Source organism: Sphaerodactylus townsendi, linkage group LG11, assembly GCF_021028975.2.
Source record: "Sphaerodactylus townsendi isolate TG3544 linkage group LG11, MPM_Stown_v2.3, whole genome shotgun sequence".
Classification (NCBI taxonomy): domain Eukaryota; kingdom Metazoa; phylum Chordata; class Lepidosauria; order Squamata; family Sphaerodactylidae; genus Sphaerodactylus; species Sphaerodactylus townsendi.
In genome coordinates this window covers 8,498,489-8,522,962 of record NC_059435.1, presented here as the reverse complement: position 1 = coordinate 8,522,962, position 24,474 = coordinate 8,498,489, and the positions used below count along the sequence as shown (strand labels likewise).

Sequence of the window (24,474 nt, the reverse complement as noted above, 5' to 3'; positions counted from 1 at the left end):
CAAATCTTGGAGTTACACAGCTATCTCCTCAACAGGAAAAAGAGGAGCCTCAGTCCTTCTCAGAGATCTGGGGTTCATGATAAACACTTAGAAGAACATTTTATTTCTTCCAGTGGACAAGGTGTTAAATTTTTTTCTTTATAACCAAAACTGTAACCAAGGCCAAATCAACCCAGCTAATTTTGACACACCTCCAGTGTTTAATGATAGCGTGCATTGGATCAGTTCTGTGGGCATCATTCCACTGGAAAAGCCTACACGAGATAGTTCTAAGTAGGTCAGCCCACTAAACCAGGACTGGGACATTTACAGTCTTTCCTACAGGATGGAGTACATCAACAACTAAAGGCATCTACTCTGTGTCACCAGGTAGTGGCCGTAGCAACCGTAGCTCCCCAGATAGCAGGGCTACCCATGACTATGCACCCCCACATCGTCCTGTTCATCTAAGGGGTGGTTCAGACCACCACCACCACCATGATTCAGAGATTTCCTTCATGGTGATATCAGTTTTTCCCGCAGCACCAGTTGAGCCCTTGAGGGAAGTTCCTCTCATATGGATATGCATGAAGACCTTGTTCTTAACTTTAGTGACTTCTGATGGAAGGGTTTCAGAAATAGCCGCCTAGTCAGCCAGGAAAGGACTATGCGTTTTTCACAAGGACCAGGGGGTGCTCTGGCTGGATTCCACCTTCATTCCAAAACGTAGTTCTTTTTAACAGAAGTTAAGAGTGTCATTTACCATCATTCTGTCCACGGCTGAACCATGCCAAAAAAAAAAAGGCTTGGCAAATGTTGGATTTGCAGAGGGCCCAGAATCTATCAGGAAAATTGACTTTTTATTCACCTCCTTAGCAGCACTGAATAAGGGACGGAATGTATTTGTCAGGTCTACAAGGCCAGCAATATTCCAATACCGCCAGGCAACACAGTGCACTCAGTACGAAGCACAGCTACCGCTGAAGCATTTGACCATCAAGCCTGGGTGGAAGAAATATGTCAGGTGGCCACATGGTTCTCCATTATCGATATTTGTAAAGCACGGCAAGCTCAAGTCTTTCTCAGTGGGTTGCCTAAAGGCGCAGGGTGTTACAGGAAGTGGTGCATGCTGAGTAATGCTCACCCAGACTGAGGAACACCACCACAGGAAGTCCCAGATCAAAGATGTCCTCCTCCTCAGAGCAAGAACGAAATCTTGGATATTCACCATGAAGGTTTCCTTTGCTCTGAGATTGTGGGGGGGGGGGGGGGGGGGGGATCAGAGAGAGAAGGGATTCACTGTCAAACAGACTGTGGGATAGGGAAAAGGACAAAGTCTTATCGTCAACCAATAATTGTCTCTGACTACCAAGTGTCAAGGAGGGCACTTGACTTGCTTAGCCTTCCCTAAAATCTGTTCCTTCTACCCTTTCTGTGTTACAATTGTGTTTCCCCCTGTTCTGGTTGATGTTCTATGCTTCATATAGCCTTCCTGTCACTGATGTAGCCCAGGAAGTACTCAAACTGAGCTCTAGGGTTTCCCATGCAAGAGACAGAAAATGACTGTACCTTTCCTTATGGCTGCATAAGGTCTCTGCTTGAAATTCCACGCATGGATGGAAGGAAAACATTTGGTGTATTAATAGGTGCAACCATAATTTAAAAGGACATCGGGCCGTACACACTCATCATATCTTGTTTAGTACATACCATAATGTTCTGAGATCTTCCAGATCCTTGGGAAATGTGTGTCTGTTTAAAAAATTGAAGCTAATGAGATGTGTAACTGTAGGCATATTGATAATATAGGAGGAGGAGCTTGCCCTCCATTTCATGCAGGAAGTGTTCGTTAGCACTGGCTCGGTAGCCACAATAATGACCACAGCCAAGGAGCAATTTGTTCATGTTCATATTGTCAGCTCTTGGTCTCAGGAGGGCTCACGTCTACACAGGTTTGCTGCCTTGCTGGGTTACCAGACAAGGCCTCTAAAGAATCCTGCCCTTTGATTGTTCATATATATATATATTGTATAGCAGTGCGCAATAGCAAAATGCTTTAGATTTTTAAATTTACCTATTTTTATTATCCTTTTGAAAATTTTCAAGGTAAAGTGTGGTAAGGAAATGTAATTGAAGCTACCGTCTTGTGAGTCACGTTGCCCCAAATTTGTTCAAGTGGTTGCAACTTTGTGTGTAATTATATTAAAAAAAACCAGTTTGCTTCCTAGCTTAATCCACCATCACTGCCCCCCCACCTCTGACGGTGTTTGCATTTGTTCACCCGATGCCATTAGGACCTCTTAAAACACAGTGCTGTTCATAGTATAGACTTCATGCCAATCAGGCTGAATGCGGAAACCCCCCCCCTCCCCCCGGCCGCATATTGCCTTATGTTGCGTGTTTGTAGTTAGAGTGAGCGAGAAATCAGATCCAGAGCATATAGAGGAGACAATAGAGATGATGAAGCAGTCTATTTCTTCAACAGCATCTGGAAGCAACTTGTCTGTTTTTCATGTACTGATGATGGATTACTAGTGTGTTTGAATCAGAATTTCAAGCAGAGACCTACTGTGTGTGCATAGTAAACAAATACATCCTTGCATGCTTTTTTGTTCTTCGTACTGTAACAGATGGTGAGCCAGTGCCTGTCGGCTGTACCTTCCCGAAGCCAGTGTGTAGATATTGTCCAAAGTGGCATTTGTAAGTACCTGGTAGGTAGTATTTTTTTTAACGCATTCTATGTTCAGTCTGTTCCTGTGTTTTCATTTGAGTCCAGTTGTTCACCGCGGTAATAGATTTCTGGTGCGTAGGGATATTTTTGCTTGCTTTGGGCAGGGACTTTGAATCGTGGATTTCTCAGTTACCAGAACTGATATTTCTCCTTATTAGCTGTTGCCGAAACTTTCCTATTTATCATAAAAACAGTGAGCTGCACCTGTTGAGTTGAATGCGAACCTGTCATATTGACCAGTAGTCATTGATCCATCCTGTATGAAACAGTATGGCGATGAGGCTGAGCCATTTGCTGTTGAGTTTAGAACTCGGATTACTCCGTACTCTTCAGCCAGCAGGTGGCCAGTGTCTTCCTCGTGCCTGCAATTCCTGGCTCCCAAGACATCAAATGCTGCAACAGGCCTCATGCGTAGAACCATATTTTTCTGCCCTATTTTTTGGGTGGGTCCTGAGCTGCATATGCTGCAACAGGTACTTCCCTATTCATGATTTAAGTAGATATCTGTTCATCAGATCGATGCAGCTCAAATTCCACAAGAAAAGAAAGGCAGATTTTATATTGGGGGGGAAAAAAGTAACTGCTTGAAGACCAAGCAGAAGTTATTGCTAGAATTGTGCCCGTGGACAGCCAAAAGAGGCTGTGTGAGAAAGGTAATGAATTTGTTTTCTCTCCTAGGCAGGGCTGACTGTAATACCTGACAGCACGGCTGGATCTGTTTTGTGTGCCATTAGTAAGCTCTTGGATCAAGCGTGCCTCCTTAATGAAACTCTCTCCAAGTTTCTGGCTTCTTTGTGCTGCAGCCTTCTTTACCTCCTCCTAACGATAGAGAGGGAAGACGAAGAACACCTTCAGAAGAGGTAAGCTGTTTAATGTTAGCACTTAACTCTGAAAACATCAGCAGCTGCAACAGCCACTTCAGTAACATTTGGCCAAAAAAGCGCTGCTGTTTGTGCCTGATGGTCTAGGCTGTGGGCCCGGTTGTATCCCAGCAAGCAGTCATCTTAATCTTTGGATTTAGCCTGTGGTTTCATTAGGAACCAGGACAATTACCCTTAAGAAACTGGATTTTATTAGTGACCTTATTCTAAGGCCCTGTGGCTGTTAAGCAGTCTGTTCTCTGAACTCACTATAATTTGGAAGAGTTTTCAGGAATAGCAGTGTGTCATTTTTTAATTGCATTTAGCCCAAAATGGGCTAAAGATAAATCACACAAGTGTGTTTACTTCTTCATCTGGGATGCCTTTTAGCAGCTGTTTTTTTCCCATGCTGGGAAGCGTAATCAGATGCTTTGTGTAGTGGAAGCTTGAACTTTTTCTATGTGAGTCTTCAGGCTTTTAAAAGCAATAATGGTAATAGAACGCCAGAGGCAGTGTGTGAGTAACTTTTTTGCAATAACGTTCATTTTTTCTTCTTTGCATCTTCTGAGTTATTAGAACTTTGCCATACAAAGTCTGTACTGTTCAGCTGTCCTTTCGCAGAGAGATGGACTGGGCACAAGAAGCAATGCTCGGTTTGTGCCTGTTCACGGTTTCTGTGCTCTCATCCGCAGCAGTGGCGTAGGAGGCTAAGAGCTCATGTATCTAATCTGGAGGAACCGGGTTTGATTCCCAGCTCTGCCACCTGAGCTGTGGAGGCTTCTCTGGGGAATTCAGATTAGCCTGTACACTCCCACACACGCCAGCTGGGTGACCTTGGGCTAGTCACAGCTTCTCGGAGCTCTCTCAGCCCCACCCACCTCACAGGGTGTTTGTTGTGAGGTGGGAAGGGCAAGGGGTTTGTAAGCCCCTTTGAGTCTCCTGCAGGAGAGAAAGGGGGGATATAAATCCAAACTCTCTTCTTCTTCTTCTACATCCAGGGACGTGCTGTGGGCTTCCTGTATCTCGCTGCTAACCGCCCTGCCTCGAGTGTTGCAGCTGATGTTGCAGAGTCTTCAAGCGAACCGTGTCCGTCGGGAAGAACTGCCCGTCCTTGCCCAGCTCCTTCGTTTGTTAATGCAGCATGGACAGCTTCGAAGTCACATGGTGGCCAACGAGTTCCTGGTGAAACAGATCGTCAAGGATATCATGGTAGGAGGCCATTTCCCTGCAGTGTGAGCATGAGTGGGCTACTGGCCCGAGCCCACAGGTTGCCAACCGGTTCTTTAATGGGAGCTACCCTTGAATAAGGATAAAAAATATCTCAAGTGACTCCCTGGAGGAACCGGGTTCCTGAGCTGTGGAGGCTTCTCTGGGGAATTCAGATTAGCCTGTGCACTCCCACACATGACAGCTGGGTGACCTTGGGCTAGTCACAGCTTCTCGGAGCTTTCTCAGCCCCACCCACCTCACAGGATGTTTGTTGTGAGGGGGGAAGGGCAAGGAGATTGTCAGCCCCTTTGAGTCTCCTGCAGGAAAGGGGGAATATAAATCCAAACTCTTCTTCTTCTTCCCCTGCTTTTTTGTTTTGTTTCAGAAAGCAGCACAGAGATAAAGCCTAAAAAATAAAAGATGGGGGGGCAGGGCTAGAGTAGATCTTTTTGCAGCCTCTTCCTAGGTCTTCTAGGCACCGCACAAAGTACTCTGCAGCAGCTGGTGAGCTGCTAGTAGACCCCTGCTGGGACAAGCCTTTTCTTTCCTACTGAAGGGACCCCTGAGCCTCCTGAGACTTTTGGGATCTAGGTTTCTTTTCAACTATAACCCTTCCCCTCAGTTTCCAGGTGATCTACGAGCGAGCGAGTGCATAGGCTTAGGGTTCGCTGCTGTGAGGTACGTTTTGTGATGCACAGGGAGATTATTGAGATCACAGGAGCAGCAGTGGCGTAGGAGGTTAAGAGCAGGTGCATTCTAATCTGGAGGAACCGGGTTTGATTCCCTGCTCTGCCACTTGAGCTGTGGAGGCTTATCTGGGGAATTCAGATTAGCCTGTGCACTCCCACACGCCTAGCTGAGGTGAGCCTTGGGCTGAGTCTGAAACCGTTCTTTGGAGACTCTCCTCAGCTCCACCCCACACCTCACCTGGAGGTTGTTTTGTTGTGAGAGGGGAAGGAACCCAGGAGGATTGTCAAGCCCCCTTTGAGTCTCCTGCAGGAGAGAAAGGGGGATATAAATCCAAACTCTTCTTCTTCATCATCACTGAGGCTGGATTAATATATAAACAACTAAGTTTTATTTATTTACAGATTGATTTTAAAAGAACCAACCAGCAGCACAGGTCTCCAGGTAGAAAAATTTGAACTGGTTGCGACTTCAGAGCATTTAGACTTTTCTATAATGTTTTATTAACTAGCCACAAGGTTGGATCCTCTCACACACAGGACTCCACCCACGCCAGCCTGCCCTTTTCCTAGAGTCTGACTGAATCATAAAAGAACCAGGTTACTTTTTGAGGACTTTACTGTTACGTGGTCTAATAAATTAGCCTGTTTCCTCCAGTACGCTGAAAAGACACTGTTTGCTCTGAAACGGAGCATTGAGCTGCATAGTGTGAAAACTCCAAGCTATAAGAATGTGTTTTGATTGACAGGCGTTGAAGAGCGGTGATGCCCAGGAGCAGTGGCTGACAGACCTTCATTACTATTTCAACATATGCCTCGCCTCACACCCGCAAGGAGCCGGTGCAGTTAACACAGCGTATTAAAGGGAAACTTTTTCATTTAGCCGAAAGCGTTTTGTTTCTGTTACAGATGCGGAATATCTTCTTTTTTTTTATGGTGAAAATTAAAGTAAGTTTCTTAAATCTGTTTGCATTTTGGTACCCAAAAAAGCTACTTTTGTTGTCCTAGTAGAGAAATTTAGAAACCGTTGGTCCTGAGCATTGCTTTTGAAAAGCAACCTGTTGCCATGGGCATCAGTAAAGGCCAATCCCAGTTTCTGAAGAGAAGACAATCTGAATGCCTAGTTTGTGAAGCTTTGTATAGATTGTTAAAGAAATGGACATTCCAATATTTTTCTAAGAAGGTGTTAACTTTTTATGCTACTACATCAAGCAGCCATTTCAACTTGACGGTCATGTAAGGCATGCCCCTTCATCCGTAGCAAAATGCCCCCTTGCAGATCTGAGCACCAGCTACCGTGTTTCCCCGAATATAAGACAGTGTCTTATATTAATTTTTGCTCCCAAAGATGCGCTATGTCTTATTTTCAGGGGATGTCTTATTTTTCTGTGTTCTGTTCGTCGGGCATGCTTCCAAACAAAAACTTTGCTACGTCTTACTTTCGGGGGATGCCTTATATTTCGCACTTCAGCAAAACCTCTATGTCTTATTTTTTTGGGGATGTCTTATATTAGGGGAAACGGGGTACATAGACCAGGGGAGGGCCTAAAGAGGGGCAGTTGTTGTATTGCCCTCCCAGTTCAGTGCTTCAAGGCCCATGAGATGGCTGCCTCTGAAAAGGCTCTGAAGTAGCTGGACTGGGAAACACGAGAGGGCGGAGAGCTGCGGCCCCTCGGAGTAGACCCCACCCTAGACAAGAGACAACAGCGGTCTGGGTCAGTGTAAAGCAGCGTCCTCTGTTCCAGTGGAGTTGGTGACATATAGATTACCTTAAATGCGACTGGTTCAAAATTGCTTGCTCTGGAAAGGCCAAACAAGCAGAGCACAATAAGGTTTTATATTGTCCATCAAGCCTAGAGTCAACTGCTTTCTGATCTAGCACAATACCCAGGTTTCAACAGAGCAAATAAATCATGTATTCGGACTTTGAGCGGTGGCTCTCGTTTTCACATCTGAACAGAGAAGAAGGTTCCAGCGTTTGTTGCTCAGTCGAGGCGGCCAAGGAAACTGCTTCTGCTTGCTTGGTCACTCTGGACAGTCCTAGTCTCAGGAATGGCATAAAGGGGTTTGCAGCCCCCCCCCCCCCCCCAGCACTTCCACTGCCTCCTTTCTGTGGCTCCCTTCTCCCCTCTTTGAAGCTCATGAGGTTCCTCTCACGCTCCTGCGAAGCACCCATAAATCGCAGGCTTTTCTGTCACTTGGGCAGCCAGGTCATTTTGTGGGTCTTTGTGCAGCCTGTGTGCCTGCCTGATGTGTGGATATGTAGCCCCGGTGACCAGCAGCTTCTGGGCCTAGAGCAGCTCTTTCCTGCTCCAAAAGATGCTCACCACTGCTCTCAGCTGGCCCAGCGTGTCGATGATAATGGCTGTGTGTGAACCAGGGGGGTGATGAGTGGGATTTAACTGACATGAAAAGCGTTCAAATATTGTATAGACTAATGGACTTCCGCATCCTCCTGAGCATGACATTATTTACGGTCATTTAGGTAGCATAACTTACTGGAATAGATAAGCGTTGTTTTTTTCAAGGGAATCAGCTGAACGATCCACATGTAGGAATTGGTGATTTTCCTTTTAACGGGCTATAGTTTCAGTCTTGCTTTTCATGCCTTCTCAGGCTCTGGCGTTGCTTTGTTTTGAAAGCGGTGTGGAGGGAGTCTCCAGGTTATAGGAATACTGCTTAAATTTCCCTGTGTTTTCCAGCACACACACATACTGCAATCCAGTTGCTGCAAAACAAAACGGAAAAATAGTGAACGTCCAAAAGAGGCATGTTGCAGATAGGCACAGTGATCCATTAGATAGTGTGAGAGCATTAAAAAAAAGAGCCCTGCTGGATCAAGTGGGTGATCCATCTTGCCCACCCTCCTGGTCCACACGGGCCATCAAGATGCAGGCATAGAGGCAAAGCCCACCCCCTTGCGATGCCCCCCAGTACTGGGCTTCACAAGTTCACTGCATCTCAATGGGGAGCTTTTCTTGTAGCCAATGTGGGGCTGCGCAGAATACCCACTAGACAAACTTCAGCTACGCAGGTAAGTGCAATGCTGCATTTTTATTCCTTGCCCTGCACCAGCAAGAGCAGGAGAACTTGGAAGAATTATGCCGTGAAGTGTGATTTGAAGTACTACAGTTTTGAGAAAGGCAAAGATGAGACTTCCTCGCTGAAATTTCATTTTGGATGTTGAACCCTAGGCCAGTGGTGGCAAACCTATGGCACGGGTGCCAGAGTTGGCACTCAGAGCCCTCTTTATGGGCATGCGAGCTGTCGCCCCAGTTTGGGCACTCAGCAGCGGCACAGCGCCGAGGGGGCGAGGAGTGCACGACGTACTGGGTGTGCGCCCCTGCAGGGGTGTGGCGAGGGGAGAAGTGTTCGAGAGTGAGAGGAGGGTGTTTGGAGGACATTCAAGGGGGGGCATTCCAGAGGCGTGGAAGGAGGCACAGCGCTGCTTCGCGATACTGCCCAGGTGCAGCTTCCCCTCTCTCCGCCCCCGGCACTCAGTCTCTAAAAGGTTTGCCCTAGGCAGTAATTCAATTCAGCTCAATGTGAGTTAAAAGATACTGTTAGGATGCAATTAAAATCAGTTTTAATATGGTAGGTATGAAACAAATAAGTACAGGAACATCCAAAACATTCAAAGCCTTCATGAACTCTGAAAACAATTCAAAGCCTTCATGAACTCTGAAAACAAACTTTATATGATCAAAGCGTATTCTTTTGATATGCAGACTCATCCAGATTTGAGGTATTCCTTATGTTCGCCATGGCTTTTAGGTGGCTGCCACTTACGTAATTTTGGTACAGCCTATGACCACCAACCCTGAGATACGAAGTTCTCTCTTTTAGGGGCAGCCTTGGGTGGTAGCCTGTCGCCTCAGGGAAATTGTCCAATGGCTATCTGCTTGGTTGGAGGGATGTGTTTGTCTTGTTTGCTTTTCCTCTAATTACATCACCTTCAATAAACTGCCTGAAAAGTTGCTCTCCCCGCGGTCTGAGGAGCATCTTGCCTGACGGCAGGGGGGCTGCATTAGAGAGCACTCAAGAGACTCGATACGCAGCACGTTGTATCGTGGCCTGTAAAAGGAAAGCTGAACTCACAGCCAGCTGCACTTCTCAACCCCTTCGCCTGCTTCCACCACTTCTCAGCTGCCCAGTGTGATACGGGGCTGAGAGAGTAGGACGCGCCAGGTCCGAAGCGGCTGAGGCTGACTCGACCCAGAAACTGACTCGGCCTGAACTCTGTGTGTGTGAGTGTGTGTTGGGAATAAAAGCAGGGACAGAGAGAGTGAGAAACTACAAGCTACCAATCTTGATCCTCCTTGATCTCAGATTGCAAAGGCCTTAGCAGACCAGGTGCTCAGGAGCAGCAGCAGCAGCAGGCCATTGCTTTCACATCCTGCACGTGAGCTCTCAAAGGCACCTGGTGGGCCACTGCGAGAAGCAGAGTGCTGGACTAGATGGACTCTGGTCTGATCCAGCAGGCTTGTTCTTATGTTCTTAAGCAGCGCCTGAGCTCCTTGAAAAGCAACAGTAGGAATAGGGGCTGAGACTGCCCTCTTCCCCCCTACTCCAATGTACAATCAGAATGAACTTGTGCCTTTTCATACTGTAAACTGACATGCTCCTCCCCATCCCAATGGAAACAGTGCTGCTTTGGTGCCGGATAACTCCATAGCAGAGAAATTTGCAATGCAGCTTAAAAGTTGAAGCCCAACGGTAGCCTGTTTGACTTCCACATTCAACAAGCCGCCTGACTGTTAAACGCTACACTGTGACAGAATTCTAGTAAAGTCCGTTCTAATCCGTTCTAAAAACAGAACGTCAAACTCATACTTGGAAATTAACCACTGACAGCTCTGAACTTTAAAAAAAAAATTGTCATCGTTTTGCGTGAAAGAAAATGTCCTGGCATTTTTAGACGGGGCCAAAGCTTCCCAACCGGGGGGTGAAAGTCAACACCGGGCAAAACCCCATCACTGTCTTACTCATCACCACGTTATGAAATGGTAAAGGCCACTAGAAATGGCGCAAGCCTTCTGATTGGAAGGCCCGGAATACCTCAAGAGGCAGGAGGGATGCTTTCTGGGCGGAAAAACACAAAAGGCACTGGACTAGAGTTGACTAGGTCGGCAGATGAAAACTTCTCTGATAATTCTCCAAGTTGCGTTCAGGATGGCACAACAATGAAGTCTTTTGTTGACTCCAGCACAGAGAAATCTGCCTGTAATTAGAACATGAGTCTGCACTCGCGCCGAGCTCTCCGGCTTGGAGACCTTTGGAGAGCAGCAGGACGAGAGATCAAATAAACTTTTCTGCATCAGCACATGGAATTAATGTCTGATAGTGGAATTTAATCAAAAGGGATGACATTACCGTTTTTTCTAAATTCACTCATTAATTATTGTGACTTAAAATAAACTGAATTTCGTATTTCACAGTATTAAGAATCTTTCATTTGGTTTCATTGGACTCTTGTTGAAGGAGAACATTATTGTCTCTGTTTGAGAACTGGTTCCCTGTTTTTTATAGTGTAACTCAGCGCTGCACGTCTTGTTTTGTAGCACTGTCCACATGCACTATGAGCTAGACATCCACAGCTACCTTGTATTTTAGTGTAATTTCTATGCTTCTTGCAAAGGGGCAGAGCACAGCTGATGGATAACCCTAACTCCTCAAAAAGCTCCTTAAAACCAGGTCCCCTCAGAGAAGCTTTAGAAATGGACCTCAAAACCCCAGAAAGTCAGTACTTTTTAGTTTCTTTCAACACCTTGTATTCCTCCAATGGCCAAGGATCCCTGATTCAGGGACATGATATGCTTTTTAATAGTGTGAAAGGTTAAGACTCTGGAAGAGCATTCAAAGTCATTCTCAATGAATGAATGAACTTGATTAGTAATGAGGAAGAAATTCAATTGGCTTTATTTTAATCTGGCTATTGCTCCATTTAATTGGAGCTACGCTAAACAATCACCAAGTTTCAATTATGGTAGCAAAAGTGACGTTTTCGAGATGTTCGAAATGTTCCATTCCTCACAGGCTGTTTACTTCCTTTTCACACCCGAGGTGTATTTTTTTAATTAAACCCTCCCCGGTTGTTCAAGTATGTCAAATGAGAACTGGAGCATTACTTTCTGGATCAGCATTCTGTTGTATTCTAATAGCTGCAGTCCACTCCATAGTGTTTAGAAGTTTGTCCCCGTGAACAGCCCGCAGCGGAGCTTTTTCTTTTATTTAAGTTGAAGGAGAAAGAGTTAGTGGTGGGGGAAATGGAGAGGAAAGAAGTGTGGGACCTGTAAGAAGGTCAGACAAATACATCTGTTATATTTTAAACCCTGCCATGTGTAGTTTCCTGGCCTGCATCAAGATGCCAATCATGATCCTAACTCCAAATGGGCAAACAAGTCTTTGGGCCCTTTCATATTGCGCCCTCAATCCTCAAATCTGCTGAAAGGCCACTGATGAAAACCTGTACGAAAAGCCGCAGCACGTCCCTAATTTCAGTGTTCCAAGAGAGTCAACACACAGGTCCAAACTGTACCTGATAGCATCTGTAGTTCAGAAGCTTTATGCTTTGAGGATGGAGGTCCGGTGGGATGATACACTCTTGCCTCTTGAGAGCGCCCTTTACAGACAAGGAAAAGAACAGTTTTCAATAGCTATGCTACAAATAAGCATCCTTAATATGGTTTACACACATTCACTGGTGCTACGTTCACATTTTTAAATGTAATTTTTGTAAATGGCCATATAATAATAATTTCAGTTCCACTCCTGCATTTAGACCAGCAAGTAGTTTGTTACATCGTTATAAATTCATGTACATGTCAACAAAATTTTTTTTCCTTTTCTTTCAACAAATTAGTTTCACTTATTAATTCAAACTACATTTTAATGCTGACTTAAAATGCAGCAACAGCTCAGATTAAAAGTGCGATTTGTTAGCCTGGTTCCAGAGACTGAACTAAAGACTGACTGACTCACTCAGCAGCCCCACCTCACAGCAGCCCAGGACAAAGAGGAACCTCTGTTAACTCCTGTTAAGCCCCACCTCCCAGCAGCCTTACAAGGAGAAAAAGATAACCCCTGCTAACCCCTGTTAAAATACACTGTTTTAAAAGACGTGGCTTTGAGAAAAGCCCTCCAAAATGAACACCAGAGCTCACTCTGCTCTTCCTGGCCCAGTCTTCTTCTCCATTGCTACTCCTCTCTGCTGGTTCCAGAGAATGAACTAAAGACTCCATGCAGTGTGCCAGGCTACAGCCTTGGGGGCGGTTTAGTTCAGCCTCCCATGCACAACCCATGAAGACACAAGTAGGAAAGGCAGTGTGGTGCTGATGACTATCCCCTGCTGACGGCCTTCAGTCCTTGAGCATGGAGACCCCATTTCACTAGCCTGGCGAACAGTCACGATATCTCTCTCCTGACAATCGCTCAGGATCATTTCTGTCCTCGTCATTTTTAAACAACAATTTTGACAGGGTTTTAGAGTATTCAGATCTTTTCACAGAGATCATCACAACACTGAACAGGTGGATCACATTTGAATGCAACAAGTGGATTTCAAATTCTGGTAGGTTTATGAAGACAGTATCGCATTTCTGAATTTCAGATTCTTCTGAACATATGAATACTTCATTGCCCAGACAAAGTGCCCAACGACAAGTAGCATTACCGTATATCTGCTTCAGGGTGGATGGCTTGAAAGTGGAATTTACAGCTGAGCAGCTTTTGTCCATGGATTTTAAGTTTTTGCCCAGGGAAAGTGGTTTCAATGGGGTACGGTTCAACTGCTTTTTCCAAGCGACTTCAATGCAAAAGGCAGCTGTCTCTTGGCGCCATTTGTCTTCATCTTCCTTGCACTGATGCGTAGTACTGAGAAGCCGGCGGAACCGCCTCCTTAACTGGTAGCTGCACAGAGGAAAGAAAGGGAAAATAAGGCTCAGTTTTGGTTACTAGTTTCCAACTCCATGAATCAGTTCACTTGGCAAGTAACTGGGAAAACAACTCACCCGCTGGTGGAAGAAAAATGTTTACTCTCCAATTCCTGTCTCTCTGTTTTGTTCTGTATATATGCCTATCTTTTTCAATTAACAAAGAAAAAATGACAATAAACTTAATTCTTTTTTTAAAAAAGAGAGGGAAAGCTTTCCTCATCACCAGAGTAAGAGTTGAAGTAAACTCAGGATGCAGAAACTAATACTAAACTATCAGTCCTTTATTAGGACCTTCAAGCCAGAAAAGCTACTCTGGTCTTCTGTCCTTTAAGGGTGGGATCTGATTGTCTAAATGGCCCTTTGGTTCTTTCACAGCTACAGTGGATGCTCATAATCTGTAATCATCAGTGGTCACCGGCCCTTGATATATGCATTTAGCTGTAAAACTGCTCTCCATTAAACTTTCAGCAGCTTTATTTCTTTATTTTAAAAAGGTTTATAGACTGCAGCTTTCAGCCGATGACTTCCCAGGCAATTTACAATATAAAATTGACTCCAGGAAATGATAAAATAGAACCAGCACTCAACAGTTTAGAAATATAAAGTCCCTAAAAGGGCAACACAGCAATAAAGCAGACCCCAAAACAAACGTCAGAACGACTGTATGATGCAAAGGATGCAAAGGATAATAGAGAAAGGATAACAACAGACTGGCAAAAGCTGGATAAACCTGACGTGAGGCAAAGAAGAAGAAGAAGAAGAGTTTGGATTTATATCCCCCTTTCTCTCCTGCAGGAGACTCAAAGGGGCTGACAATCTCCTTGCCCTTCCCCCCGCACAACAAACACCCTGTGAGGTAGGTGGGGCTGAGAGAGCTCAGAAGAACTGTGACTAGCCCAAGGTCACCCAGCTGGTGTGTGTGGGAGTGCACAGGCTAATCTGAATTCCCCAGATAAGCCTCCACAGCTCAGGCGGCAGAGCTGGGAATCAAACCCGGTTCCTCCAGATTAGATACACGAGCTCTTAACCTCCTACGCCGCTGCTGCTCAGCGGTGGAGAGGGGCTGCAGAGCCTGCGTGCCTCCCTTGCCCCCAAGTGGCCATTCAGCTCACCTCCAAAGACAGGAACACGCGAAGAAAGTTTCTACAGAAAATCTGAACTGATGGGGTGGCTCATGGGGGAGCAAATGGCCTTTCAATACCCTGCTCCCTGATCGTTTAGGTAGTTACCAGTGTTTTGAACTGATCCTGAAAGCAGTTGAGCCAGGACAGTCAGCAATATTCAGGTAGGCAATTAATGTGCCTAACTGACATCAACTGCAGAGGTATATCTAGGGTGAGGCGGCAGGTTGGTGTGCCCCGAGTGCCACTTGAAGGGGGGTGCCTTCCGCCGCCCCAGCCTCCTTCCCGCCAAGAACACTGCCCTGGACATGTCCAGTGTTGAATTGCGGACTCCATCTCCAGAATTAATGCAGACTTTGGAGGCTGAGCCTGCAGTTTAAACCTGGGCCCAGCTAGGCTGAGCCCAGCACCAAAGGGCAAGCTCAGCATGGTAGAGTCCAGCTTTATAGTGCTGGCTCCGCCCTCAAAGTCTTTTTGAATCAGTAAAACACAGTCAATCTCTGAACTTTATGACTTCTTTCTTTATAATGTTGCCCAGTCAGGTGAAAATAAACTAGACAGCCTTCCACTGAGTCAGAACACTGGGCCATGTCATTCCTCACCACTGCTGTTTGCCTTCCATCAAGCTTCAGAGGTGGAGCCAGCTGAATAAAGTTGGACCCGGCCAGGCTGAGCTCACAGGAATGCTGGGTGATGCACATGCTAGATCAGCCAGGCTGTAGGGGAGGAAGAGGGGGTTTTCGGTGCCTGCCCTGGGCATTGTTTTCCATAGAGACAAGGCTGATCAACTGTATCGTGCAACTGGAATCAAATGGTCTGGAGAAAGTAAGCCTTTTCAAGGGAATTGCTTTTTAAAATCATTCGGCTTTAATATGGTTCTGTCTATGACACAGACAGTTTACTGGAGCAATCCTTCCTTCCTCCTGAGAAACATTCCTCACTTGGACTTCATTTCTTTGTTTTGTTGCAAAGAGAACAACACCTTGCGGGAGAGGTGCTGCTTTCCCTGCAATGCCTACATAATGCATACTGGAAGTCTTTCTGCTAGCAGCTCAGTCTGGGTGAATTGAGCTCCCATCCCCAAAACGGGCAGGCTGAAGGGGCAAGCAGCCGGCAGACCCAATGCCGATTCTCCAATCAGGTGCTGAGTGCTTCTCTCAGACGGACATGAGGAAGCAGCTGGGAAAAGGACACACGGGAAAGTGGACGTCTGGCTCATTTGCATAGAGGACTACTGTGGATAGAACAGAAGCCTGTTAAAAACCCATCACGGTGGGAAAGCGGCCCGAACAAAGACTATGTTGGCAGGGAGGCCTCTGGCGAATAGAGCTCCCAGCTGGCACTATGGAATGGCCAGGTCTCTAGGACATCAGCAGCCCAGGAGGCCCTGACTCCACAACTCCCTGTTCTCATTGAGGGTGATAAAACGTGGACGTACACAGCATCACTTCCTCTGCTGAAGGCTACAGAAAGATCTACTTGGCACAGGACGCAGGAGTGTTTTACGTCCTCTCCTCCTCTTTTGAGCTTCTGGCATCACACACAGTCCTTGCTAGCCACATTTTTTTCTTTTGTGCTAATTTTAAGACAAGATAGGAAACCCAGCTTAATGAATCTGGCCACCATCTGGGCACAAAGACCCCCCCACCCCTTTGACCCCTTTCCCAGACAGCTGAGCAGAGCACCAGGGGAGCTGCGGCCCCTCCCTTTGGGGAAGCATTTTCCAACCTAGGGAAGGAACAGGTTTCCACTGCTCAGCCTTTCAGGATTTTTCCGCCGTTGGCCTGTTCTTTTCCTCTCTATTATCCTCAGCCTCTGGTTTCTTCTCCTGCACTCTACTTTTCAATTTTTCAATCCCACGCAATGTGCTCACTCTTCTTCTCAATCGCTCTGTTATCCCCCTGCCAGTTTTCCTCTCTGATTTGGATAATTGTTTCTTAGCTTGCTGCTGCTCAGCAAGTGTAAAAATAAACACTATTACTATTAAGTAGAACAATCTCCCCTGTGAGGAGTTCTGCAAATAGTCCAACATCAGAAGCAAAATGCACCCATTCATTCATTCATTCATTCATTCATTCATTCATTCATTCACTCACTCACTCACTCACTCACTCACTCACTCACTCACTCACTCACTCACTCACTCACTCACTCACTCACTCACTCATTTATTTATTAAACTTATATACCACCCAACCCCCGAAGGGCTCTGGGCGGTGAACAACATAGAATGCAAATACAAATAAATGTAAAAATCAAATACAAATTAATCTCTAGATAATATAAATTAAAATGCAGCAATTAATACACAACAATGCCCGCAAAGTCCCTCTTAAACCCTTCCAGAAGAAGAAAAGAAAGGGAAGTAATTCCATGAGAATGGAAGAGGGGGGGGGGGCACTTTCAGCGGCTGGACACTCCGAAAGCCCGGCGGAACAACTCGGTCTTGCAGGCCCTGCGGAAATCACCAAGATCCCGCAGGGCCCGGACAGCTGGAGGAAGAGTGTTCCACCAAGCAGGGGCCAGGGCTGTAAAGGTCCTGGCCCAAGTGGAGGCCAGCCACATCATGGAGGGGCCAGGGACTGTCAGCAAATTAGTAGGGACGTATGGGGTAATGCGGTCCTGAAGGTTTATGGTCAACCTTTCCGCCCAGAGCGTTCTTAAGATGTCTGATGCATATGTTAAAATATCAAATAATCCATCATCCAAAATAATGAGCATGCACAAGTTGTGTTTCCTATTTTGCTCCAATTCAAATGCTTTCCAGAAAAATCTTTAGATTGGTCCAGATGGTCTGTAAGGACGGGGCCCATCTCATTTCCTGTGGAGGGAGTTCCATGTTCTGGGGGGGGGGGTTCAGCTGAATGAGTTCCCCCACAAGTCCGTCAACCTAACCTCAGCTAAGGTGAGTTCCCACGTGCCGGAATCTCAGAGTCCCGGTCACTGGATACATGGGGAGGTTAGTCCTTGAAGTTACTCTAAAGCAGGGGTGTCCAACTCTGGTGCTTCAGATGTTCATGGACTACAATCCCCATCAGCCCTTGCCAGCATGGCCAATTGGCTAGCACCCCAGCTAGCACCCCAAAACTGAGCCTGGGAACTAACTGAGACTCAGAAGTCCCAGAATAGCCTACTTTCCCATTTTGATTACGTTTTAAGTCACGTACCCTAGTCCCACCCTGCAATGTTTCCATTCACTAGTTTAGTACTTCCACTGTCCTGATCTGGATGGCCCAGGCTAGCGCAATCAGATCTCATCAGATCTCAGAAGCTAAGCAGGGTCATCCCGGGTTAGCCCTTGGATGGGAGACCACCGCGGAGGTCTAGGGTTGCTCTGCAGAGGCAAGCAACAACAAACCATTTCTGTTCCTCTCTTGCCTTGAAAATCCTGGGGTCACCATAAGTCAGCAGCGACTTGACAGCCCTTTCTACCACCGTCCCCACTGCCTCACCTGAAGCTGTGTTCTACTGAGTGGGTCTCCTGACCATCCAAGGTCAGTGATGTCTACTCTGGGCTCGCTTTGGCAGCACAGAGGCTGAAATTGGAACGACACAGAGAAGATTAGCCAGGCCCCTGGGCAAGGAGTAATGTCTGCTCTGACAGCCTCCACGGTCTCAGGCAGAGGACCGTCAATGGGAACTGAGCATGAAACCCTCCGCATGCCAAGCACGTGCCCTTCCACTGAGCCGTGGACCCTTGCTGGAGGTTCAATGCCCCTAGAATGCTTGTACTTTTTTTTTTAAGAAGAAAGAAGCAAGCCTTTATTGGCATAGACAACAGTACAACAGTAATAAAAAACAGATTAAAACAGATTAAAAGCATATACAATACAGGTCGAAGGAAATATACTGGCGTTTAGTAATTTCCAGGAGAAAGTCTGCCACTATCGTACAGAGAGAAGGATCAGGGTTGTCCAACAAGTAGTGTAATCTAATTAAATCGGGGAGATGGGGTAAATGTAAAGGAGTAAGATTCACATACTTGGATCTGATTTCCTTGAATCTGAGACAGAGTAGTAATTGGTGGGCCAGAGATTCAACTGAGCCATCGTTACATGGGCACAATCTTTTAGCCTTTTCTTGCTTATTAAATCTGCCATGTAACAAGGCAGAAGGCATAACATTAAACCTGGCAAGCATTATGGCTCTCCTTTGAACAGGGATTATTAAGCAATACAGGTAGTGTGCCAAGTGTTCAAATGGGAGAATGCTTGTACCTAATGATTTCTCCAAGTAGCTCATGAAGACCTGGCCCTTCACACAATATCTGTACGTGGAAAGATGCATTCTCAGCTGAGACATCTTTTTAGCACACAAAGCGACAAAGCACACAATGCATCCCAATACAGCCCCACTACCCTGTTTCCCCGAATATAAGACATCCCCTGAAAATAAGACATAGCGCATCTTGGGGAGCAAAAATTAATATAAGACACTGCCTTATATTCGGGGAAACACGGTACCTCCGGGCTGGTCTCACCAGCCTCAATCTTGACAATTCCAAGAATGCCACACGACTTTAAGCCTAACCCCAATGCCACGTTTCCCGAGGAAATCTGAAATAACTCCAGTGAAACAAGCGAGAAAGGGAAAAACAAAACACTTCCTTACCTTCTCCAGGACCTTTGAATGACGGCAGCGGCGCAGTTCTTCTTCCGGAACAGTTCTTTTCTTGCCCTTTCTTTCTCGATGACCTGCATCCGGATCGCTACTGGAAGATGTTCAACGTTTGTGCTTTTGTGCCAAAGAGACTCTACTGGGTCTTGTGCGGGGCAGGACGTGGTCAGAACTTGCTTGCTCAGTTTAGTACCGTCTCTGGAGACACTGTCCGCTGACAGTCTGTTGGGGACAAACCCAGCAGCCCCTTTGTTGTTATGCGGCAAAGGGCAGCAGGCCTTTCTGGTCATGGCATCATTTGCCGACTTGTTGGTTTGTATAAGGGCAGCCCTCGCAGGATCCCTTCTGATGTGCCCACTTCCTGACTTGGAGCTTCCTGGCCTGCTGGAGCCAGCGGGGGACCATCTCTCTGCATTTAACTCTTTGCTTTTTGCTTTCAGCGGCTCCGCATCGCCTTTAAGTGCCGCTTCACGCTGCTTCGGATTCTTGGCGCTTCTATTAGTGAAGTTACTGTTTGGAACACACGCTGGTGTTTCTTCACAATGGCTGCTGCTGCTGCTTATCGACTGACTTTGATTTTCTGATTTCTCCCTGGAGCTGGCAGCTTTACCACTGAGGTTGTGCCTTTTGCTGGCAAGCGCGGAGGCGCCGTTTGCTTTTGCGAGCGCTTCCTTGTGTTTTCCACCATCCCTGTCAGCGGCAGGCAGTGCAGTTCGATGCTTCGCTACAACCTGATGCTTGGTTCCATCTTTTTCCTTAATGGGATGAGAAGTGATACAGGCAGGTTTGCTTTTGCAGTTTGCCTTGGAAAGCTCTAGAGGGACACACAGAGACAAATCAGCAGGAGGAAATAATCTCATCTCTAATTTCCCAATGCAACCTCCTTTCACTGGACAGAACCCCGACGCCTAAGAACTCTAGGTTGTCTACTATGGCAACCTCTCTCACTCACACTCCAGCACAACCTGGCTTGACAAAGTAGTGGGGGAAGAAGAAGAGTTTGGATTTATATCCCCACTTTCTCTCCTGCAGGAGACTCAAAGGGGCTTACAATCTCCTTGCCCTTCCCCCCTCACAACAAACACCCTGTGAGGTAGGTGGGGCTGAGAGAGCTCCAAGAAGCTGTGACTAGCCCAAGGTCACCCAGCTGGCGTGTGTGGGAGTGCACAGGCTAATCTGAATTCCCCAGATAAGCCTCCACAGCTCAGGCGGCAGAGCTGGGAATCAAACCCGGTTCCTCCAGATTTGATACACGAGCTCTTAACCTCCTACGCCACTGCTGCTCCGGGAATGAGGGAGCGGGAATGAGGGAGCGGGAACCTCCTACGCCACTGCTGCTCCGGGAATGAGGGAGCGGGAATGTGGGAGCAAATTAACATGAACCCAATGACTTCACTTCCGGTTGAGCAGCTGGAAGCAATATTGCCATCTACTTGATGCTCTAAGAATTTCCCAAATCTATAATGGTGCTTACCATAGAGAGTGGGGGAATTCCTAGAATGTAGCACACATGGCAATGGCACTTCTGGCTGGCCAACGAAAAGTGATGCCATAGCATTTCTGATGCTCCTTGCCCCTGGACTCTGCCTACAAAAAGTTCCGGGGGATTGCTCGTGGAGAATGGCAACACTATCAACCAGAGGCAGCCCTAAGAACATAAGAACAAGCCAGCTGGATCAGACCAGAGTCCATCTAGTCCAGCTCTCTGCTACTCGTAGTGGCCCACCAGGTGCCATTGGGAGCTCACATGCAGGATGTGAAAGCAATGGCCTTCTGCGGCTGCTGCTCCCGATCACCTGGTCTGCTAAGGCATTTGCAATCTGAGATCAAAGAGGATCAAGATTGGTAGCCATAGATCGACTTCTCCTCCATAAATCTGTCCAAGCCCCTTTGAAAGCTATCCAGGTTAGTGGCCATCACCACCTCCTGTGGCATCATATTCCAAACACCAATCACACGTTGCGTGAAGAAGTGTTTCCTTTTCTTAGTCCTAATTCTTCCCCCCAGCATTTTCAATGAATGCCCCCTGGTTCTAGTATTGTGAGAAAGAGAGAAAAATTTCTCTCTGTCAACCCTGCCAACTCTTCATCAGTAAGTCACAGCTCCAGAGCAGTGAGTGTTTTTGGCAATGGAGCCAGTTACATGACCACGAGCACTCCCTTACTGGACGTTGTCAAGCAGGGACTGGCAGCAATCTACGGAGGATATTCCAGCTGTGGACTTCCTTGTGAAATTAAATCATAATTAATTTTTAATTAAATAATATCCAAGTGATTATGTAATTTTCAACCCAGAAGAAGAAGAAGAGTTTGGATTTATATCACCCTTTGCCCTTTCTCTCCTATAAGAGACTCAAAGGGGCTTACAATCTCCTTTCCCTTCTCCCCTCACAACAAACACCCTGTGAGGTAGGTGGGGCTGAGAGAGCTCAGAAGAACTGTAACTAGCCCAAGGTCACCCAGCTGGTGTGTGTGGGAGTGCACAGGCTAATCTGAATTCCCCAGATAAGCCTCCACAGCTCAAGTGGCAGAGCTGGGAATCAAACATGGTTCCTCCAGATTAGAATGCACCTGCTCTTAACCACTACGCCACTGCTGCTCCTACACAATTTTGTCCCACACAGTTCAGTAAGTCAAAAAAGTTCAAATCCTCAATGAAATATTTCTGAATGCCAACATCTGTACTGGTTAAATGCTCAAAGTTGTAAGATTTAGTTCCAAACAGCTTGAAATGATAGCAAATGTACACATGAGAAATGCACAAGCCACACAAATGATACGCAGCAAATCCTCGGTGATTGATCCCGACCTCTTGTCTGATATTCATGATGCAGAAACTCCTCAGGTGCTTCACTTTCTACTTCTCTGTGGCACCTTGCCAGAAGGAGGAGGCACTGCCATGGCCCCTGCTGCACTAGCACTGCAGGTGGACAGGCGGTGGTATTGCAGTCACTGATTTAGCGTGGCTTAGGTAACACAAAGTGCCAACAGAATTCCACTTCATCTTAAGAGGTTGCTGGGACCTGAGTCCTCAGCCAGAATAATTCACTGCTCAGGCCGACTGACTTCTTCTTTCGACCGATCCCTGATTGACTGCCTGCTTACCTTCAGACTTACAGCCCTCACTAAAGCAAACCCAGAGACTACCAACCTCTTTTCCTTTTGTGATCTTCACCAAGCTGTTCGGTGGGGTGACATTTATTCTGGGCGGTCTCCTTGTTCGGCAAGATTGTAGCCGAGTCTTTCCTGCTTCTTTCAGCTCGATCTTGAAAAACGCTGCTGGAAGAAGGCCTTTTTTTATGAGTCCCACCTGGCCGAACGGGGGATCGCGGGACGTGAAACTGTGGTTCTACCTCTTTTCCCGAAAGGCGTTGCTGATCCTCTTGCGGCAAGGGGATCCTGTGGACTTCGAAGCCCTTAACTGCTTTCTGCAACTCAGTGGCTTTCCTTCTATTTTCTTCCTCACGTTTCCTGTAATCAATGTTGGTAATTTTAAGAGCGTATTAAGCATAAGCATTTATTGTCATTGTGCATGCACAACGAAAATTTACAGCAGCATTCCTCGATGCACACAATTTCAGACTCACGCCCCATCCTCACTTTCCCCTTCCTCCACCCATCCCTACACAGCCCCAAACACATCAACACGAAGCCCCGGAGTTCAGCATTGCCACAGCTCTAGAGTAGAAGCTGTCTCTAAGCCTCTTTGTCCTAGTTTTGATAGACCTGTATCGTCTGCCGGATGGTAACAGTTCAAAAAGAGAGTGTGCTGGATGAGACGGGTCTCTCCGAATATTTTGGGCTTTCTTTAGGCTTTGGGAATTATAGAGTTCTTCCAAGGAGGGGAGAGGGCAGCCGATAATCCTCTGTGCGGTAGTGATCACCCTTTGGAGCGCCTTCCTATCCGCCACTGTGCAACTGGAGAACCATACACAGATGCAGTAGGTTAAGATGCTCTCTATAGCACAGCGGTAAAAGGACACCAGGAGTTTTCCATTCAGTTGTTGTCTCCTTAACACTCTAAGATAGTACAGTCTTTGCTGGGCCTTCTTAACCACCGCGGCAGTCTGTACACCCCAGGTCAAGTCCTCTTTAATTAAAACTACTTGTGGAACACAGCATTGACAACTATGCGGGGCTTTACTCTTCCTTACGTTCTTTGTTTAAAAAAAAACTTAATTATTTATCACATTTGTCCCTTCTTCCAGCAGCTCAATCAAACTCAGAACAATTCCCTAAGGTAAATCATGCTGAAAATTACAGTAGGGCAATAATATTACAATATCGCACCAAGATAACAAAGCCGTCATCCGCTCAAAGTTACCTTAGCCAATATCTCTGATTTCAGTGGAAGGTAGGCACGTGCTTATCACAAAAAATATCAGGATGTTGCTTGAGGCAAAAATGATCCACCGTCATGAACGGGGGGCAAGAAATCAGTTTCAGAAAGGGACAGCTCTTGGCTGTAGGGGACAAGATGTGACAGTCACAGCTGGAAGGATGCCAGCAAGAGTGCATGTGCGGTGGCAACCCCTAAGCCTGGTTTCTGCCGTCCGTCATCCCATCCAAGAGAGAAGGAGGAGCACAATTCAAGTACAGTAAGTCCAAGGAAATGAATTAGATTGGGAATTGAAGGTGGGGATAACAATGGAATGTAGGCATGTGTGCATAAAACAGATCCCTAAGACCCGGGAAATGGAGATACAACTCTGATACCTGGGAAATTGGAATCTTCCATATACAGAGATTTTTTTGAAATCTTCAACAATAGGTAAGGGTATGTGGGTTTTTGGAGGTTCTTTTGGGATACTAGCCCCCAACAGCTTGAAGGGTTTTCAGTTGTGGACAAGTATACACAGGGACTACAAAACATAGCTTTGTGGCAAGAATTGAAGACATGAAAGGCACTGCTGACTAATCCAAACTGAAAAAATCAGCAATAGCTGAATATGCTCTAAACCAAGCTGGACAAAGGATCTTATTGAGACACAGAAATTCTTCACAGATCTGACAGCTACACAGGAAAGGCACTGAAATCCATAAAATACCAAAACAGTTTCAACAAAAAGGAAGAGTGTGAAAATCACCAAAACCTGGCTGCCAGCACTAAAAAGCGCCAAACCCAAAAACCAGGGGACTTTTCAAACACCATTCAATAGTCCACCAGATACTACAAACTCCTTCCCTCCCCCCACCTCACCTTACTCGGGTTTCTGAGAACACACACATTCAGACTACGATGAAACACTCAAATGCAACTGCAAATGAACTTCATCTGGACACATGCAAATTTACCTCACCCCACTCACACATGTGAAGTGGACAAAACAGATAACCC

General features: G+C 46.4%; 2 protein-coding genes and 1 non-coding gene across 3 annotated transcripts in view; 2 read left to right on the top strand and 1 right to left on the bottom strand.

Moving 5' to 3' along the window:
- Positions 1 to 6,347, top strand: part of TEX10 (testis expressed 10) — a 39,538-nt gene extending 33,191 nt beyond the window's left edge. Inside the window, 4 exon segments of the mRNA XM_048510568.1 lie at positions 2,610 to 2,690; positions 3,389 to 3,570; positions 4,569 to 4,779; positions 6,215 to 6,347. Of these exon segments, the coding sequence (XP_048366525.1) occupies positions 2,610 to 2,690; positions 3,389 to 3,570; positions 4,569 to 4,779; positions 6,215 to 6,328 (588 nt within the window). The 3' untranslated portion in view covers positions 6,329 to 6,347.
- Positions 5,835 to 24,474, bottom strand: part of INVS (inversin) — a 119,813-nt gene continuing 101,173 nt past the window's right edge. Inside the window, exons 15-19 of the mRNA XM_048510425.1 lie at positions 22,288 to 22,607; positions 19,132 to 19,951; positions 13,138 to 13,373; positions 12,004 to 12,087; positions 5,835 to 8,193 (exon numbers count right to left, since the gene is read on the bottom strand). Of these exons, the coding sequence (XP_048366382.1) occupies positions 8,078 to 8,193; positions 12,004 to 12,087; positions 13,138 to 13,373; positions 19,132 to 19,951; positions 22,288 to 22,607 (1,576 nt within the window). The 3' untranslated portion in view covers positions 5,835 to 8,077. The remainder of the gene's footprint in view (positions 8,194 to 12,003; positions 12,088 to 13,137; positions 13,374 to 19,131; positions 19,952 to 22,287; positions 22,608 to 24,474) is intronic.
- Positions 18,033 to 18,137, top strand: LOC125441390. The gene has a single exon (XR_007245846.1). It is a non-coding gene; the product is annotated as a U6 spliceosomal RNA (small nuclear RNA).